This window comes from Falco naumanni, chromosome 12, assembly GCF_017639655.2.
Source record: "Falco naumanni isolate bFalNau1 chromosome 12, bFalNau1.pat, whole genome shotgun sequence".
NCBI lineage: Eukaryota > Metazoa > Chordata > Aves > Falconiformes > Falconidae > Falco > Falco naumanni.
The window spans coordinates 6,385,091-6,404,357 of NC_054065.1; the positions used below are offsets into that span (position 1 = coordinate 6,385,091).

At 43.7% G+C, this 19,267-nt stretch overlaps 1 protein-coding gene across 3 annotated transcripts in view; it reads right to left on the reverse strand.

The window, feature by feature from the left end:
- Window positions 1-19,267, reverse strand: part of PAK5 (p21 (RAC1) activated kinase 5) — a 96,245-nt gene that overhangs the window by 43,424 nt on the left and 33,554 nt on the right. Inside the window, exons 2-4 of one of the 3 annotated variants that reach the window (XM_040612076.1) lie at window positions 11,053-11,129; window positions 9,663-9,712; window positions 2,223-2,437 (exon numbers count right to left, since the gene is read on the reverse strand). In XM_040612076.1, the coding sequence (XP_040468010.1) occupies window positions 2,223-2,426 (204 nt within the window). In that variant the 5' untranslated portion in view covers window positions 2,427-2,437; window positions 9,663-9,712; window positions 11,053-11,129. The remainder of the gene's footprint in view (window positions 1-2,222; window positions 2,438-9,662; window positions 9,713-11,052; window positions 11,130-19,267) is intronic. The other 2 variants (XM_040612078.1, XM_040612079.1) reach the window with 2 other exon arrangements.

A 19,267-nucleotide genomic window follows, 5' to 3' on the forward strand; every position in this document is an offset into this window, starting at 1 on the left:
TGGCCAAATGCCTCGGTCTGACTTAACACCGTGACTCAGGGCACAACTGAGAATCTTCTTCTGCTACACCTCAGTGCGCTCACAAGTGCGTTAATTAAACTATCAACTGGAAAAGACAAAAGTTGAATCTAAATTAAATTATTATGCTGAACTACTTTAGCAACATTAAATATTCTTAGTTTTAATGTGGCCACAACTCAGTTTCTCTCCGTAAGTTGAGTTACATTGAAACAAGGCATGTTAATTCTTAACAAATACACAGTAAAACGGTATCTTGCAATAGAGTTAAAAGCAAATTCTCAGATGACCATCAAAGCCTCTCAGTTGCTGTTAAAACCAACCTGTTTTTGCTAGCACTGTTACGGAGACCCACTTCAATAGGCTGTAACTGAGTCCTGAATCTGGAAAGTAAGCGGAGGATGAAGGCACAATTTCCTGAATCCTTCAGTCTTAACCCCATTTCCTCATTTAACTGTACCTTCGGAGCAGTGACATGGAATTAACTGCAACGTGGGTAATCTGCTTCCAAATTCACATCTTCCGTCTATGCAGAAACCCCTTCCTGCTGGTGCCTCCACAGATGGGCTTGTTTGTGCTCAGCCCCACGGCTGCTGCTGAGATGGGTACCAGGTTGCAGGCATCCTGTCCCCAAGACAGGCATCCTGGAAAGATGTCACGGGATGCATGGCTGCACTGAGGACCACCATGGCCCAAGGCTACACTGGAAGAATGAGCTTGGCTTGGGAGCTGCATTTTGACTCCTGGTCCCAGCCCTTTCCTGGCACAGCAGGGTTTAGGTCAGAAGCACATCCCTGGTATACACAGATATACAGACCTCTGATATGCAGACACGTGTAGACCTTTGATATACAGACAGAAAAGCAATTGACAATTTCTTGGCAACAACTGACAGTGATTTTCTCCACTTCAAAATGCAGCAATTACTCACATAAGGCTTGACCCTTGAAGCAAGCTACGAATATGTCCATTTGCAGGCAACAATCACAGTTGTATTGCCTATATGGTGCTGAGAAAGGTAGTATGTTTTAAAACTTTTTAAGTTTACGGATTTAAGGCTCTGAAACTGCAGAAAAGGAAAGGCTGCAGAACGAAGTTGCTCTCCTCCCCTCGCAGGAAAAGGTTTGCTTACTTTTTTCTCCTCATTATTCTGAGCCTCTACTATACGGTAAGATATTTTATTACAGCAAAAAATCAAGACTTTGCTTTTATCCTCCTTGTCCTGTAGCAACACCCAGCAGTCCTGATCGGCAAGTGATGAGTGCCCTTCAGGAGCAGGCAGTAAATATAAATTTAGCAAAGAGCACTTATCAAATATAAATGCAGGGCCTGTGTTCCTGGGATTATCTGATTTTTCCCTTGCTGCAGAAAAATTCACATGAAAATGAAATCTTGAATTGATTTTGCAGCTGCGTGACGGCAAGAAGTACACAGCTGGTGGGGTATAGGCTACCACCAGCACACAGGTATGATTTACTGGGATGTTAGGATGTGCAATCCCAGAAACGCTGCTAAATCACGGCAAATCTGTCTACCAGAATCCTGAGCCCCTGAGAATGGGGATCCCAGAGCTACACTGGTGCCCTGTCCAGCGCTGCTCTACCCTCCAAGCCAAGTTTTCTCCCCAGCTGTTCAGCCTGAACCTCCCAAGCCACAACCTGGGGCTGTTTCCCCTCATTTTACCACCCGGTGAGAAGCTCAGCTCCTTTACCTGTGTTATCCCCTCCAGGCAGTAGCAGGTGGCAATGAGATCCCTCCCTGAGCTCCTTGCCTGGCTGAACAAGCAATTTAATTTTTTTCCTTTGGTGTACTTTTCCCTCTCTCCCTTGCTCCAAAGTAACTGCCTTTGCCTAAAGCACTGTTCTTAAATTAATTATCAAGGAGCTTTATGCTGCAGAAGAGCATCGTTTTGGGCCTCCACCGGGACTTGTGGCTTTTTCTCCTGCAGCCCAAGAATGTGAAGGCACAGCCCCTGCAAGACTCATGACTCACACTCTTCTGGGACATTCGTACAAGTTTTAAACATATAACTCCTTTTCCTTGCAGCTCTACTATTAAATATTTGGATTTCCAACACTCTCTCTGTAGTCGCACACTCCCCAGCTGTGCCTGCCTCCCACGACAGCCGCTACTGGTATTCCTTCATTGAGGTTACATGCAATTAAAGGTAGGTTAGGAAATTCAAAAGTGACTTTGCACGATACCTTCATAGGCGCGAGCTGGATAGGAGTGATGCATGAGGGATCCACCATAGGCTTCGGCCTGTTGGCCGTGTCCGCCAGCAAGCTATGCCACTGCTGAGGCAGTCCCGTGAACTTCTGCTCCCGGTGGTCAAAGCCAGTGTGAACTCGATGCTCAAAGTTAGAGGGCCCAGAAATTTCAAGCCTTTTCTTCTTCTTTCCGAACATGGTGGAAAAATCTGGAGACATTGTAGGGAAACAGGAAAGAAAAACAATAATTTAAAAAAACATCTTTATGCTTTGTTGCAAGCTGCAGCCATTCCCTCTGCTGCACAGATCATTTTAGTAGATGTTATTAGCCAAATAGCTATAAGAACTTCACTCCACACATACTGCCTTTGAGATCTTTGCAAGGAAAGCACTTATCTGACCTCCTCTCACAGGGACTGAAATTTTAAGAAATGAACCCAGTCTCAAATTTATAGATGCTCATAACACCCTATGGAAGAAGGAAATGCTTCTATTCCCAGGAGACAAAGCCCCAGGCCCTACTTCCTGCTCCTCTCTCTGCTATCTGCTCACGCTCCAAGCTGTGTCCTGTGAAAGCTCACAGCCCTGAGGAACACCAGCCAGCAGAGCATGGCTTTGCTCCGAGGACAGCACGCAGTGGAAGTGGCAAGCCATACCCCGACACACCATGAGAAAAAACGCACACACAGCTCTGCATCTTAAATCTATATGCCAGATCTCTGAGAAAAAACAGTCCACCCCAGATGAGTGCCTGGCCCCATCACATTCATATCGACATCTCACCTAGTAGCAGAGAACGGGGGTTTTATTCCTACGCCATTTCAACAACGCAAATAAGACAGTGAGCGCAGATCTAATTCCAACCTGACCTAAGGGCCTTCATCTGCATTCGTAAAGGGTCCTGCTCAAAACCAGTATCATATTAGCTGCTGCAGTCATCACATTTACATGGCATGACTTCCCCTTCAGGAGAGAAATGAGTTGCTGTGAGAGCCACATGCCTGAAGCACCTGGGTTTATGCTTGGGGGGAAGGTGGCGTGTGTGTGTGTGCACCTCGCTCAGCAGACTTGTTGGTATTCATTACAGCAAGGGTCCTACTCCTTTTAAGGTCCAGAAGAAAGGATTAGTTCCTTCGGTCTTTGTGCAGGTGGTGGGGAGAAGAGACGAGTCCCTCCAACACCGTGCAAGAAAGGACCCGGAGGCTGCTGGAGGAACTGTGACCTTCCCAGCTCGTGCGTTGCTAGAGACCTGGGTTGATCCGGCTGCCAGATAAAGCTAATTGTTACAGCACTTACTCTACAACAAGTATTTTTTGTCAACTATTCAGTTTTGTAATTTCCTGACAAGAGAGTGTTGGTTTGCCACCCTCCTCTCTGTTTGGCCCCTCCTAAGGAGCCTGGGGAAGGCTGTGGGAGGATCTGCAGGGCGCACAGGGAGCACGGGCAGACAGCTGGGACAATGGAGGTTTCAGAGCCGAAGCGGAAGGAGGCATGAACTGCAAGCTGAAAGGGATAAAGATATTTGCTCTACTCATTGGCACCAGAAATAGCCAATATACTCACACCTGGATTAACCCTTGCGTTTGGCGGCTCACACCTTACATCAAAGCGGACCTAATGGTTATATTGACGCAAGTTCAGAACTGGCTTTCTGAAGGACTCCAGAAACCTGCCGTGTAAGGCAAGGACAAATTCCTGGTCCCAGCGAAACTGACAGAGGTCCTGTTGTTTTTCCACGAAATACTGTCCTGTCCTAGAAAAGTCCTCTGCCTGCTTTCTGCTGTCTTAAAATAGTCCTCCACCTTGATCTCACGACCATTTCAAGCACGGCTTGGTAAGCCCTTGAGCAGCATCTGTCTGAAATAGCAGCTGGGCAAGGAGGCTGCCAGCTCTATAAAACCTCTTGTATCACAGCAGCTGTAAAGGTGCTGCCCCGACTTCATGATTGAGGAGGTGGAGAGGAGAAGCTCAGGGGAAAAAAAAAATACAGTTGTGTTGCTGCTGTTGCAAAAAATATGGGATGATAAATCAGGTATTTATTCCACCCTCATTCCCTTTTACGAGTTTACTTAAAGATCAGGTCCATTATTTGAAAATTGATTGCTGGCTGCCTTGTAAGTCCCTCCTGTGTATTTGCAGGTGATTGTCTCCTTTGTGCATATTTTCTTTAAATTGAGTGGATTTACCCCTGTTGGCCTTTCTTCACAAGTCTCATCTTCCAGCCCCCATCTGGCTTTCTTCCCTTCTCTGAACTCCCTCCAGATCTCCTGCCCTTTTGACAGTCTCCCTCCATCTCTGTTAATGTGGGTATTTTCCCCACCTTCCTCTCCTGAAACCTCTTATGATCACCATAGTATCTGGCCCTTTTCCCACCTCCAGCATCACTATCTTTTTATTTTTTCCAGCCTAACCCAAAGCCATCATGGTTGGTCTCTCTTCACAGACTGTTTTCAAGGCTCGAACAGAAGCAGCTGGCAGTTCAAGTAGCAGCAGCTTGTATTCACTGCTCATCCGTGGGGCTCACAAATCAGAGCCGGCTGCAGATCAATGGCACTGGATTGATTTCATTCACCCTCTAGGGTGTGAATCTATGAGACCTATTGGAGTCACATTTTAAACCATCAGCTCTAGACATGTACTTCTTCATCTGATCAATGCCAGTACTTGCACAGTTTCCCACTGGACTTGCATCCTAAAGCAGCTGTCAGATGCTTGAAGTCCTCCAGAGCTCCAAACAACATCAGATAAATAAAAGCACATCAGCTGGCATACTGCATATTGCCTTTTTAAAGTATACAGCAGAGTCATTCAACAAGACGCTACTCTTCTTGTTTTTAAATTGCTCTTTGATACATTGCTCTCTCTTGTTTCAGTACCATTGCAGCTAGAAGCAAATGTGAAATTGGAGCAGCAGGACCTTTACTTTCTCAAGAGAATATTTTAGTTTAAAAACTGATGCCAGGGCCACATTTTTGCACAGGGATGGCGTCTTGAGGTCTGTGCATCAGACTTAGCCCCGTTTTGTCTGCAGCTCAGGCTTAGATCAGATGAAATTGACCATGAAGCTCTAACAGGAGAGACAAGGATACTGGCACCTTGCACAACAAGGGATGGATTCAGTCACGCAGGCAAATGCAGAAATGCTACGCATCTCGGTGGCCAGAGAACATCTCCCATGGGGCTGTGCCTGTGAAAGGTCACCAGGAAACCTGGCAGACAGCAGCCCCGTCCCTGTGGGAGCAGGGCAGGAGCCCTCCTGGGCCACGTTGCCTCTCCACCAGCTCTGCTAACAGCTGCCTGGTGCTATGAAAAGGAGTGGAGCATCAACCAGCTCTGAAGGGTATCAATAATAAACACAGTGTGCTGTTGCTTTGCTTCATCAGCCAGCAAGGTTTGTCCATCCCGCTGCAAAGCAAAGTCAACCCCTACTGCGGTCCCTCTAAGTAACTAACATACACAGTAATCACAAAGAAATTTTGTTGCCCCGAGTTCTCCCAAAGAGTAAGAATGATGCTACTTGTTTTCCTTGGCTCTCCGAGGATGTCGGTTTGGGGTAGCCAAGCCTGAGACCTCTTGTTCCTGGCCTGTAAAAGCCCTAATTCAGTCCCCACTAATGTGCTTGGTGATCAGGCCTCAGAAAGGAGAGCTTATTTAATTTTTGCCATAGCTTTACTGCTATGACACAAGAAATAAAGCATTTACTCATTTAATCAGGTGTGGAAGCAGAAAACATCCTGGACAAGCGAATAAATGAGAAAGCTCTCCAAGGTTTATTGAATTAGGAGTAAGAGGTGGACCTTTCGAGGATGCTGGATAACGTGTGTACAACACAAACGTTACAGAATTTCTAACGAGCACAAAACATAGGAAGTCAAGGTTCATTCAGGCACCTATCCATTCTCCGGCGTGCAAAACAGAAATCCTCTCTGTTGTTAAGAAACCCTATTTTCCTAACGGGATTAGTTTGGAAAACCCACACACAACAGGACCATCACCTGCATTTAGGGAGCAAAGTGGCTGCAAGGCAGCTCTGCAGAGCTGCCTGTGTGGCATCCTCACCCAATCCTCCCCATGCCGGAGCACTCATCCTGAACTTAATTCCTCCTGACAGCCTCCAACGTACTCCTGACTGTGCCAGGTCTCTCAGCAAATGCCACCTCTCTGTCCAGCTCCTCCTGCGCTTACCCCCACAGAACAAGAGGAAATGAGAGGTATCATACTAATATTTGTTGCTATTTTTGTGGGGATGAGCACAGCCAGGATGTCTGTCCTCTACTTGTATGTGCTTTGCCAAAGAGTAGTCTGGCTGATTTCAACATCACATACGTGCTGCAAGGTGATACGACACAAGGGGGCTGGGGGAGCCTGTCCTAACAGCAGCTACTATTGATGGCAGTGGGCTTGAGCTATCTTCGGGGGGGTGGGGGGTGGGGGTGGGGGGGTGGTGGTGGTGTAAGAAAAAACAGGACTCATCATTACATGGCTTTGATGGAGTATTTCGACACATTTGCCCTTATGCTGAAACAATGCAGTATATTAATTCCGTGTTTGTAAATGGGAGGTTTGAAGGAGGCAGTCTTTCAGTTACAGCTAACAAAATTTATAAGCATGACACCAAACGTAAGTCTGTTCTTAAGCAGGGCAGCCAGGAGGTAAGTCTGCATTCAGCTCAGAGCTGAGATGCTCCAACCCATGCTCCAACTGTGGCACAAGGATAAAAACAAGGGACTTCCCTTTACCAAAAGCCATGACGGAAAAAAACTATGGACAGGGCACTTTCTGGAGGAAAAGACAATACTGGTGGGGAAAATCAGCCTATTGCACCGCCTCTCCTGCTGACAATGGCCAAGTAACCCACAGCAGTGCTGGTCCCAGCTGCACCACTGGGGAATGGGGAAGGAGTGAGGGATCGCAGGAGAAATGTGTGAGCTGTGCTCTGTAGACACAGCTATCCAAACCCATTTCTAATGGCAGTATTTGTTACCCAGGCTTCTGCCCAGGACAGGAGTACTGCCAGCTCTGCTGGTGCCTGCTGAACAGTCGTAACACAGCTCCATCCAAGTGCTGCAGGAACCGAGGTAATGCTGAAGGGGTGCTCTCAGAAGCAATCACTGCATTCTGCACTTAATGCTGTTTACTGTAGTGCCTAACAAATCGAATTACATGCTAATCAGCACACCCTGCCTGTTAAATCTATGCCAGACTTGGCTTCTTTTCACTTCACTCCTTTCTATGCTCAGAAATAATTCACTGAGCATCACAGTGCCATGGACTCCTGGACTGATCCGAACTTCACGCGTGACCTTCAGTGACAGATCAGGTCTCCGCGTGCGGAGAAAATTCCCCATGTCCGAGACACTGCCTGTGCAAGGTCCGCAACATGGACCAGTAAAGCAAATCACTCTGTCAGCTACTGCATTGTCATCGTGCTGCCTTCCAGCCACAAATGAAGGTATTTTTCCATCAAGAAGTATCCTACAGCCCTACCCTGGAGAAAGAGGGTGGCAGCATTTTGGATGCCAGGGGAGTCCATTCAGGTCCTCATATGAAGATGTCTGTGCTTAGGGCAGGATTTCCAGCACTATCCTTCTCACAAAAAGTTAAAAAAAAAAAGTGAGCCTTGCCCAGCTCACACCCCTGAGGTCATGTTCAGAGGTGGCAGGTTGCTCCGTTGGTTCAGTCTCATACACTTGGCCCATTCTGCGGTTTTGGTGGGTTGTGCCCCTCCTGTTTACAAACTGAGAAGCTGCAAGTCCAGATTTATGTAAAGAGCCACAATAACAAATTTTTGCATTTAACAGCATGTGAAACCTGAGGCAGTTGGAAGTAAAAGGAGAAAATCCTAAGGTTATATTCTGGATCTTTTATCATATCCTAAGTAAGAGGAATCCAGTCAACCCACCGACTGAGGAGTCTCCTCAACTCTGCCTCACTTAAGAATACCAGACTCTGTTCCCAATGAAAAAGTCAGAGCTACCTTCTTCTTCCCCTCTCAGTAGCTATTCTTTTAGATTAAGTCTTCCCAACTTCCCTGATTTTTATTGCCTTGTATCTTGAGAACTACCAGAGTCCCCAGTGCATTCACTCCGCACTGACAACAGCACTTGCCATCCCAGATGACCCCACAGACCGAGACAGAGCAAAGGTTTGCAATTCTGCCATACATAAAAATATAAAATAACATTATAAAGTTAGTAACTAGAGTAACAAAGTGAGATGGATATTTTTACATTAAAATCTCAATTTTTAAGATTGTGCACAATAGCTACATAACCCTTTTTTTTTTTTTTTTTAATTACAGTATTTCAGCAGCCAGGTGCTGTGTCCCACTAACTCAAGGAAATCATCTGTGTCCAGCAGCAGAATAACCTGAGCCACCCTGGGAATCACACAAGGATTTCTTATGCCCACCTTGCTGCTGCTCAAGCACATGACAGTGCTGTATATACTGCCTCAGGAGGGGCTCTGTGTTTACTGTCTGCTTCAGCCCAGCAACACATTTGCTTTTTAAACAACCAGCAATTAGTTCATTTTCAATTAGGCAGTGCACACCATGTTAAGACAGTCAGCCTGTATTTTTTCTGCAGGGAATCCCTGTGGTTCCTCTGCTGAGCAAGCAGCTGCAGAGCCCTTTTCCCTCAGGGATGAGCATGCTATTAACATCTGAAAATTGCCTTCATGCACACCGAGTAGTATCATCTGAAAGCCCAGAGTGGGGGGCAGCAGTGAGGGCTCAAACCCCACAATGCCCCATGAAAAGGCATATTTTCCCCCAACACAGCCACACAGCCAAAAAAACCTGATTAAAGCCAGGAAAGTTAATCAAATGCTTCATTTTTAAGAACTTAACACTTAAGAAAACTGTTAGAAACAGCTTGGGAAACGGGAGATGGGTGTGGTCCTCTTTCCTTTGATAATTTTTACTTACTAATAATAGTTTTCTGTAGCACAAGGACCTCAATTATTCCCCTCCAGAGCAACCAAAATACAGTAATACATCATTAGTTTTGCCAGCTTCTGTTCTGGCACTCTGATTAATTGTAACCTTTCCCAATATTTGATCGTAAATGAAAGAGTATGAATTGAGAAGCACAAATTAAATTAATGTGTCAAGCCAGCTTGCATAGCCAGTACTCCAGATAAATGTGAGCTGGGCTGATACTCAATCTCAAGGAGAAAGCAGATGTCTGGTACAGACTGATGGCAGCATAAATCGCTAAGAAATACTCCATAAGTGAGAAGTAAAAATTATGTTGGTTCTACTTCAGCTCACACTGGTGCAATTCCCTGCCACTGAGGTGAACAGAAGGAGACCAACACATATCTGTGTATCTATACAGCTAAAAATGAGGAAAATCCTTATTTTTTTTAAATAAGGAATAGCAATGAATAGTTTTGCATTTCCTTTTTGTTTGCTTTAAGGATAGTACTAACCTTCTCGGTGGGGACCTTCTGCTGCTGGCTGCAATCAGAGCATAAGTTTCCTTTGAAGGGGGGGGGCGTGGAAGGAAAAAAGAAAAAGTGTGAAAAGTGTGCCTTGATTGCAGGTATACTTTATTTCTTTAGAAGATTTTTACCTCTATTTTTTAAATTTTTAACCGAATACAGTGAATGCTACCCTGTTTTTCAGGAGATGAAACAAGAGGCAATACCTGGAAAGGCAAAGTGGACTGAATGAGAAACCAGTAAAGTTAATGGAAAGGCTCTTAAAAAACCACACTGGTTTCAGGTCAGGCCTGACACACCACTGTGACTCTGGGACAGAGGAGATACCCTATTTAACTGCCCAGATAAGATACTCCTAAATGCTTCCCTAACTCCCAGAGGATCTTTCTGGATGTACAGGATTGAGATGAACAGGGGGCACCTAGAAGCCAGCAGGCAACTGCCTGCAACACACGCTCAAACCACAGGTAGGTGGGTTCTTGATTTCTTCATTTACTTACTGGTCTTACGTAGAGGCAGATCTCATTACTAGTTTAGATACAAGGTAGTTTCAGACCTTGTGAACAGATACTGTTCTGTCACGTTGGATGGACAACACCCCATGCAGGATAATACCAGGTCGGTTTATCTGTCTAATTAAAGACCCCGTTTCCTGAGGTCCCTTCTTAACCTCCTGCTCACCTCAATTATGATTTGAGCATTTCAATTTTGGAACAATAAAATAAACCCTTGGAAAATGTTCTGAGATCCCTACTAATGAATCAAAATGATGACTGTAAACACTGACTCTCTGGCAGCCACAAAAAGGATCTAGAAATCCCAAATGAGCTAAATCAGCCCACACAGCCCAAATTCCGAGAGTCTTTTACCTCTACCATCCTGCTAAGCTCTTCCGCATGTAAATTGTGTCACTGCTGAAAAATTAATCACCTGTGACCACAGTGTTTTCCCAGACCAACTCTCTCTTTTTAATTCAAAGAAAGTACAGAAATACCATTTCCCATGCACGCCCACAAGAGTTTTAGGAACAAAAAAAGCTTGACTGTCAATAGGACTTAACTTATTAGGTAGATTTTCAAGGTGCCTTGTATTTTTTGAGATGGGACTCATAAGTCATTTCAACACTATTAAAATACATGCTCTAATCACGGAAAAATACACACTGATGGAGCAGACCACATGTGACAAGTACAAAAATGCCATCTTTCCCAAGGCCCCTCATTTACCCTATGGCATTCTACCCATTTCAACTTTAGGTCAAATCAGCCAATTTTTCAGAGTTCCTGTGTCACTGCACAATATAATAAAAATACATTTAAACAATTACAAGCTGTCCAGGACTTGTCATTGTCCACATTTCTTTTCAATCCCACAATACCTTGTTTATGGTTGAAAACGCCTTCATTCGTCACAGCGCAGCAGGGTGTCTCTTGATAGCTGGCCCATGAGACATGTCTAATAGAAATGCACAATGGAACAAAAGACAGGAAAAAAAAATAATAACAAAAGGCAATGCATGCTTCCAGAGAAATAGTAAAAGCTGGTACAGAGTGGCCAAACTAGGATTGATGTACTCCAGGGAACAATACTCTTTCTTCTTATTGAAAGCCACTCTTGTACAAGGGCTCATTTCCACACACTGACTGACATGTGCTTGCCTAATTTAGAAGTCTTGTGATTCCCAGTGGATTTTAATGCTTAGTAATTTTCAGTTGAGTGTTTTAAACGCATGTATTGTAGCCAGTCACTCTCCATTATCTTACACACATGCACACATATATAGCTATGTACAGACAGAGGTTTCTACAGTGAATTAGTCTGCAACCGCTCTGGGCAGATTAAAGAGGGGGGAAAAAAAACCCAAACCCCACCAACCCTGGAGGTGACTCTAATAATTTCTATCCCTAGCAAATGAAAACATTCCAGATTAGCAGAAGCAAATAGTCCTCTGGGTGCTCAGCTTGAGATAATTAATGATATTAACCTTGTAGGAAATGCTGGACACCTAGAGGGAGGGGGTACTAAATAAAGTATGTATTAAGTGAGACACCCCAGATCTCAAGCTATTTCTGAAACTTCAAAGCAGCTGTAATATTTTTTCTGAATTGATATTATTATTAGTATTTTTAAATAGAGTTCTATCATAAAGGAAGTAGGTATGACTGAAACAGCTACTCTTTCTATGTTTTGAATTAGGAAAAACAATCAGTAAAAGGAAATACTATCAAGATGAAACTGATGCTGTATCAGTAGAAAAGACAGAGTCAGCAGAGATCAGGAGAGCCTGCAGGAAGTATCAAAACTAGAGTTGTGAAACAATATTACTTAATTATTACTATTAGTAATAGTAAACATCAATGTTCTTACAGGTTGGGGTGACTGTAGGACAAGAACTGCAAGGATATGAAATCCTACATCTGTCAAGAGAAAGGACTGAGCTAAGTGCTTGAAACGCACCTAGAAAATTGCTCTGATCAATCCTATGGACCAAGTTACACCTTTGCATTTTGGGCCACACTCTCAGTGCTGGCAAAGTCCATGCAAAATAAACAGATTGGCACCGACTTGTAGCGCAACAAAGGGGACATTAAAATGCCTTGGTTTTGTTTTGCATGTAAAACATTAGTTTTAACCCTTTCAAAACCAGAGCTTCCTCCTCAACACTTGATGGTAGTTGCAAAGCCGGCATTACAAACATACCAATGACCAAACTGCGGTAGGCAGTGGTACAGCTTTTTTACAGTTCCCAGGAAAGAAAAATCACAAGACCATGCTGTTCCTCATAAGTGCCCCATATTTGTTATTGATACATCCTGATAATTTGTAGGAAAAAAACAACCAGCTTTAACTTTAACAAAAAGGATGCAAAATGCTTTCTAGGTCTCAAAACAATATAGCTTGTGCTGGTGTCATCCACGAACATACCAAAACTGCATCGAGGATGGGCTTTAGGGGGATGCCTGCCCCAGCACAGGTTATTTTACAGCACCCAGTGAATGCCACAGGGCAAGCACTGACAAGCACAAACAGGACCAGAGGGGGCCACATGCCTGCAATAGCATCATGTGCCACTGAGACACATTCACAAGATGAGGGCTTTGGAGCCAGTCTCCTGCCATAAATCCTCACTGGTATGTTTGCATTCCACATGCTGATTTTTTTCTAAAGTAATATTAATTCATTTCTTATTTGACTTCTAAAACTGTACAGGCTGTGCTAGCTCTCAGGAATTGCTGTGTTACCATAACATTTGTAATAAAGATTGCTTTCCAACGAATGATCAACAGAAACAAATGCTTCCTAATGCATTATTAATGCCAAGCCTCTGATAAGAATGGATGAAACGCATCTTCTGACCTGTAAGTGTTTACCAAGAAAAAAAAATATCAGATTTGATATGTCAAAATATCTTTAAAATGCAAACTAACATGTCTATAGATTAACATATCTACAGCAAGTGCCTGGAAGATGAAAACCACACCTACTGTTATCGCTATCCATATCCTACCTTTGCATCAAGTTTTGCTCTGTATCACTCTTACATAACTGAAGGAAAAAATATTTCTGTATTCTGCAATAAATTGCAAATGTATAGATTCTACTTTAAATTATTATTCCTTACATATTTTCTTGTCCTTTTCTCACTCTGCCTTGTGCTGCTGAAAAACTAGTTTGAAAGTCAATTCTTATCCTATTATCTATTGAGTTGCTGTCATGCAATGCTGTTTCCATATTAAAAACAAGAACTGGTCCCTTGAAGGCTTTGCTAGAGCTTACTATTTATTGCCTCCTTCAGAAAGTTTACCATAAGCTCTTTATAAAGAACATTGAATGTTTATCAAGGGGCACCTGCTCAGTCCTGCTTTCTTTTGCTTGTTGGAGATGATCCAGTAACTGCAACTAAGTAATTCCTCAACACTGTTTTTTCTCAGAGCTAAGTGACCTTGCCCTGCAGACTTTGTATTTTTCCATCTCCAGACATCAGTTTGGAAGCAATGGTCTCACCTGTTCGCTGTTTAACTGGCAGATAAAGGTTGTATGGAGGAACAGAGACCCTTTATGCTGTATCTCTGAAACAGATGTGAAAGTTTTGAGACCAGCCAGAGAAAATCCATAATATAACGTAAACTGAATGAAAAACCTACACATTTTTATCTCCAGGCAATCAGTGCAAATCCAGAAAGATGAACACTACTGTCATTTTTTCATTGTTTTCCATCTTAAATGACAAAGATAGAAATGGTTTTGGACCGCAGGTAGGTTTTGAGCAACTGGAGAGGTTACTGCATCTTGGATGGCCACCACCACCACCTCCCATGAGATGATGCTGCAACAGAAAGCAGCTCAGATTCCTTCCTTGGAAGAAGGATGTACACATGTGAATCACTGCATTTTGCTGGGCCCATCCATACACTGATTCTGGGAAGGACATATTTTGCCTCTCCAGATGAGGGATTTCATCTGAAATGGTCCAAAAGCACACTTCCAGCCTCTCAAAAAAACAAGGAAAGAAGGTTTCCAGGTGACTAAGTGACCAGCTAAGATGGCTCCCAGAAACCTTGGTCTGGAAACACCAAGAGAAACTGCGTATATCCTGGTTCAGATTCCAAACTTTCAGACAGTTACATTAAAATGCCACCCCTCCCCCAGAAGAAATGTTCCTGCTTAAACAATGCAGCATCGTCCCTCTGCAGCCCAGACAGACCGATTCTACACGCAGCTCCCAAGGAGGCCGTTTCTTGTTGAGAAAATGCCATTGTAACAAGGAGTCTGTGAGAGAAAGCAAGACCTTCTCCAAGTGTTTTCTGAGAAATGTTATTTACCAGAGGGGGATGCTGAGCCTACGCAGAGGTGAAGAACTTGGCCATCACCTCTCAGGAATGAACTGCTCATGGCTCCCATCCTGCTCAGTGAAATGGTGCCAGCAGCCCACCAGGTCCTGAACCCTCTGTTTATATCCCAGGGAAACAGAAATATAGCGTATTTGCATCTGGGATTGCAGGTCCTTGTCGGAGTCTCAGCAGCAGAAATACATCATCAATTAGAAAACAATAATTAAAAAAAGAGGACGGACATCTCTGCACACTGACTGTGATTGCATTCACCGCTGTTTCCAGAGGCAGGGAGATTCATTAATTCATTCATTCCTCACTTCGTTACGGAACGACTCCAACAAAGCTGCTGATACAACTGGGAAATCAAAGGATGAGCTGGGAAAGTGACTGCAAAAAAAGGCATTAAGGAAACACGTGCAGCTATGGCGGGTGGCGGAGGCCAGAGGCAAAGTTTCCTGGCTGAGACAGAATTAAGTGTGCAGGAGTTCACACACTAAGGGAAATACTATTTTTTATCTGAACAAAATTACTGTTTCTGGACAAATTAAATATGTTGTCCTAGAATACCTTGCATTTCATTTCCACCATTTTACTTTTATTCTTAAATACAGAATCACATAAAACTCAAAAGCTATTTAAGATAAGATTAACACTCCCAGATGTAAACTTTGGGTTTTCCTCCATTTTTTGACATATGATGCAATAGATTCCTTGGTATTTTTTTGTTTCAGCTGATCTGAAAAGCATCTGTGCTCTGAGTGGGCATCAGAGATTACTTACTGTGTGCTTCATGGGGCAATACAAAGGTTTTAGAAACACGATTTCAAGACAGCCATGATACTCAAATTATTTGAAACATCACAAATGAATGACGATAACATCTTTACAATATAGCCCGGTAAGTTAGTCTGTACACCTTATGCACACCACTGACTCAGCCTTTGGCTGCACCCTGTGCACCCACCCTAGCGTGTGTAATCGTGTGCAGTGCCCAGCCTTGAGTTCAGCTGTACGGACAACCTTGGTTTTCTAAATTAGTTTCAGCTTATTCAGGATAAAGGCAGGAAGATATCCTGAACAGCTTTTAAAATTATTATGCAAAGCAGTGGGCTGTGTTATACCTTTTCCAGTAAAATTCCCTTTTAGTACTCTGATGGTAATCAACCATGTTATTATAACTATCCTTTCTTGTTACATACAGGCTGAGTGTTTTAAATGGAAACAACATCATCCTGTCCTCCCGTGTTTCTTACTTGTGGCGTGTCCTTGAAAGTAACCAATGCTCAGGACGCCACAAGCTGAAGGCTCAGATCGCCCACATATGAGCTGTGATATGAATAAATCAGCGCAAAGTCCATGTGAGCTGCTCCTCTCCTGCTAGTGGGGGCTCAGGCTAGAAAAGCTGTATCTGCAGTGGAGCTGCCATGCAGCCTTTAACTACCCATGGTGCCATTTAAAAACCGCAGTTCATTCAGCATACAGATCCCCTTTTTTAAATGCAAATATGCAGCTGGGTATTTCTGGAGAAAGGAAAAAAAAATATGTATATTTACTAGGGTGGCATGACTGTTTCTTTTACAGAGTTGACTTATGGGTGAGGAGCTTCAAAACTCAAAGAAAACTCGAAAATTCAAAGAGCTTCAGACTTCATCCGAAGCATCGCTATCAGACTCATCAGGGCAAATTTTGTTCCTGCGTACCTGCTGAGAGCAGAGCTAGGTATCTGCAGCTGTGTGTTTTGTACCTCCCTGAAAGTCATCTTCAAATGCCATTTATCTTTTCCCTGGTGTACAGCTGTGTCATCACAGTCGGGCTTTCTAAAGCATCATTTGGGCCCATATTCAAGGTTGTTGGCTTCAGTGGGAGGACTCTGGCCCTAGAAATAGTCACTCTCTTCTCTATTTCCCTCTATCGATAGCAGGATGGGAAAAATAACCCTATATGGTGAGAGTACAAGCAAAAGCAGGGGAGAGGGGGAGCATGGCTGACTTATTTGAGAAAGCATATTTCCTCTTCCCTTTCTTTGTAACACAGGCTAGAGGAGACATTGCTTCCCTCCCTTTTGCTGCCACTATCTCCCAGGTCTCAGTGGAAACCAAAGCCTCAGAAACATAAACCATGCCCCTTTATCAGTGTTTTCTGAGCCAATGTTTTGTAAAGCTGGACAAAGGCTGACCTGCACATTATCTGCTCTGAACCCAGCAAAATTTTATGTTCATCAGAAAAAGAGACAAAAATTCCCAACTTGGAAAATCTCTGATCCATTATTTTAAATAAAATCTATTTTAATTACTAATATATGTATTTTTCAGCTGTCCACCCCGAAAGAGTACCACCTCACTGGGATGAAGCAATCACACTATTTAACATGCAAAATCACTGCTTGCCTACCAGCTTGTAAGTAGTTTTCTAATTCAGAGGAAAAGACAAGTTACAGGCAAAGCAGAAGAGCGATAATGCAAACGTGCTCCAGGAAACATAAGAAGAGCTTTTTCTCTTTCCCCCACTTCCGATGACAGCTTTCCAGTGCCGCTGGCATTCATCACATGTGCAGGGGCAAATGCTTCCACACTTGGTAATAATCAGAGCAAGGAAACTACAGATCGGGGGGAGGAGGAACTACGGGTTGGTTTTTTTACTCTTGGCTAAAGCCATACTTAAATCTGAAGAGTGCATGAAGAGAACTCAGTAGTACCTTCTTCCTCCATTTCCACTTTCCAAGCAGAGCCAGGACTCCCTGTAGCTCCTCCACATCACCCATTTTTCCTGGACTCCCAGTTTTACCATGCTCCTGCTCCCCATGCTGAGCCACAGCTGGCTCCCAAAGGACTACCTCTATTAGCTCCTACCTTTCCCCACACCACTCCTATATTACCTACTTATGCAAAATAATCTTCCAATCTCTCTAAACTTCATCACAAACAACTTCATCACCAGCTGTTAGTCTATCCCTACCCTCACTGTCATCTTGGGTTATCAGGAGCAAAGTTACTCTCCTCTCGCTTTTTGACTCCCGATGTTTGCTGCAAAATAACAGCAGACCTAAAAACTGCCCTCAGCAGAACAGGTAGCAGATCAAGGGTTCTCACTGTAACAGAGAAAGGAGATTTTCCTGATCACCACCACACACTGAAACTAATAAATACATAATAGGGCAATACAGGAGTAAACTCAGGCACTGCAGGAACTAGGTAGGAAATATATACAAGTTATGGTTACAAGGACACAGAGTAAAAAATAGACACTACCAGATGCCTAAAAATCAGGACAGAATATTAATAAGTTATTAACATGGAAGGTTTCAGGACAGGTGTTATACATTCTGTATCTACAAAATCAGCTTTCAAAAGTCTAAGATATTAAGGCTTAATGAATCAGAGTATATTGTTTTACAGACGAGATACCACCAGCCAGTTAAAATTGCAAGAATAAAAATGGGGGGTTAATTCACGCTTCTCTAAGAAAGAGATTTGTTTGACAGAGGTCAATTAAGCCTTCCACTCAAGTTAATCTCTTCTGTTTGTTTAAAAATATCTGGAATGAGGAAAAAATTATGACAGGCCAGCAAAGCAAAATTTTCCTATGGATGCACCAAAGCAAAAACCTGCAGGTCAGCTTGCTTTCAGCTGGGAGGTACAGAGGCAGAAATCGCAATCAGCCTGCAATTCATATGGATGAATCACGTGGAGATGATTCAGACCGAATTATTCTCCAAATTAGCCTAATGAAACACTCCGAGGAAGGTAGCAGTACTTGGATCCGTTTTGGCACAAGTGTTTAACTCACAAGTCTGGTTTGGAAAGAGTCTCTGTGGTCCGTGAAGAAAAGAACAGACCCTCAAAGAAACTATTTCCATTAGTTTGCATTTTCCTCCAGAAGTCAGCAGCTGCCCATCTCCACCTTCACAGCCCCTCTTCCCTGCACGCCTTCGTGCTGGTAATGGCACCATTACTGTTCCCACATATTGCCCTTAAGCCTGAGTCACCAACGGACATTTAGGTGAATATATTTGTTTCTTCCGCTCTTCTGAATATTGATGGTTTCAGTGTTTTTTCCTCTTTCTTTAGTCCCATGTAACTCATTTCTGAGCTGCCTATAGCCAAGCAGCAAATGTCAGGCAAACCACATACTGTGCTGCCCATCTGCTTCCCGCTAGTGCCTTCCTCTTCGCCCCGTGTTGCATCCACTTGGCAGCGTACGTGACCTCTGTGGCAAGGTTTTCTTTATGTTAAAGGCTACCTACCCTGCTGAATCAGAAAACAGGAGGAATAGCATTATCCCTTACCAGAGCCATTAGTTTTCTTCAGTGCTAACCAGCACCAAGCTCTTTTCCCCCAACACAAAACACTGGAAAAAACTGCAGATTTTCAGCATGCAACTGTTCACTGGGCTCCCCACCACTGCATAGTTTATATTTATTTGCCATGACACCAACTGCATTGAAGGATGCTCCCAGCACTTAAGTAAAAACCCTGGTGCATGAATGCAAGGGACAGACAATCCCTATAGGAAGGCTGTACTGGTCAACTGGATGGCAAGGAAGAGAAGGGCCTGCAATGGGAAGCGCAGAAGCGATGAGGGCAGGGTGGTAGGCATGAATGTAGAAATGACACTGGGTTTCTCCAGGAAGGCAGGAGCTGCACAGAGGTATCGACACAAGCGGCTGGTAAAGAAGGGGGAGGCTGAGCCAGAGGGCACAGATGCAATAGAAAATTGAGTAAGGGAGGATACGCCAGGCAAGGAGCTGCATCAATGAAG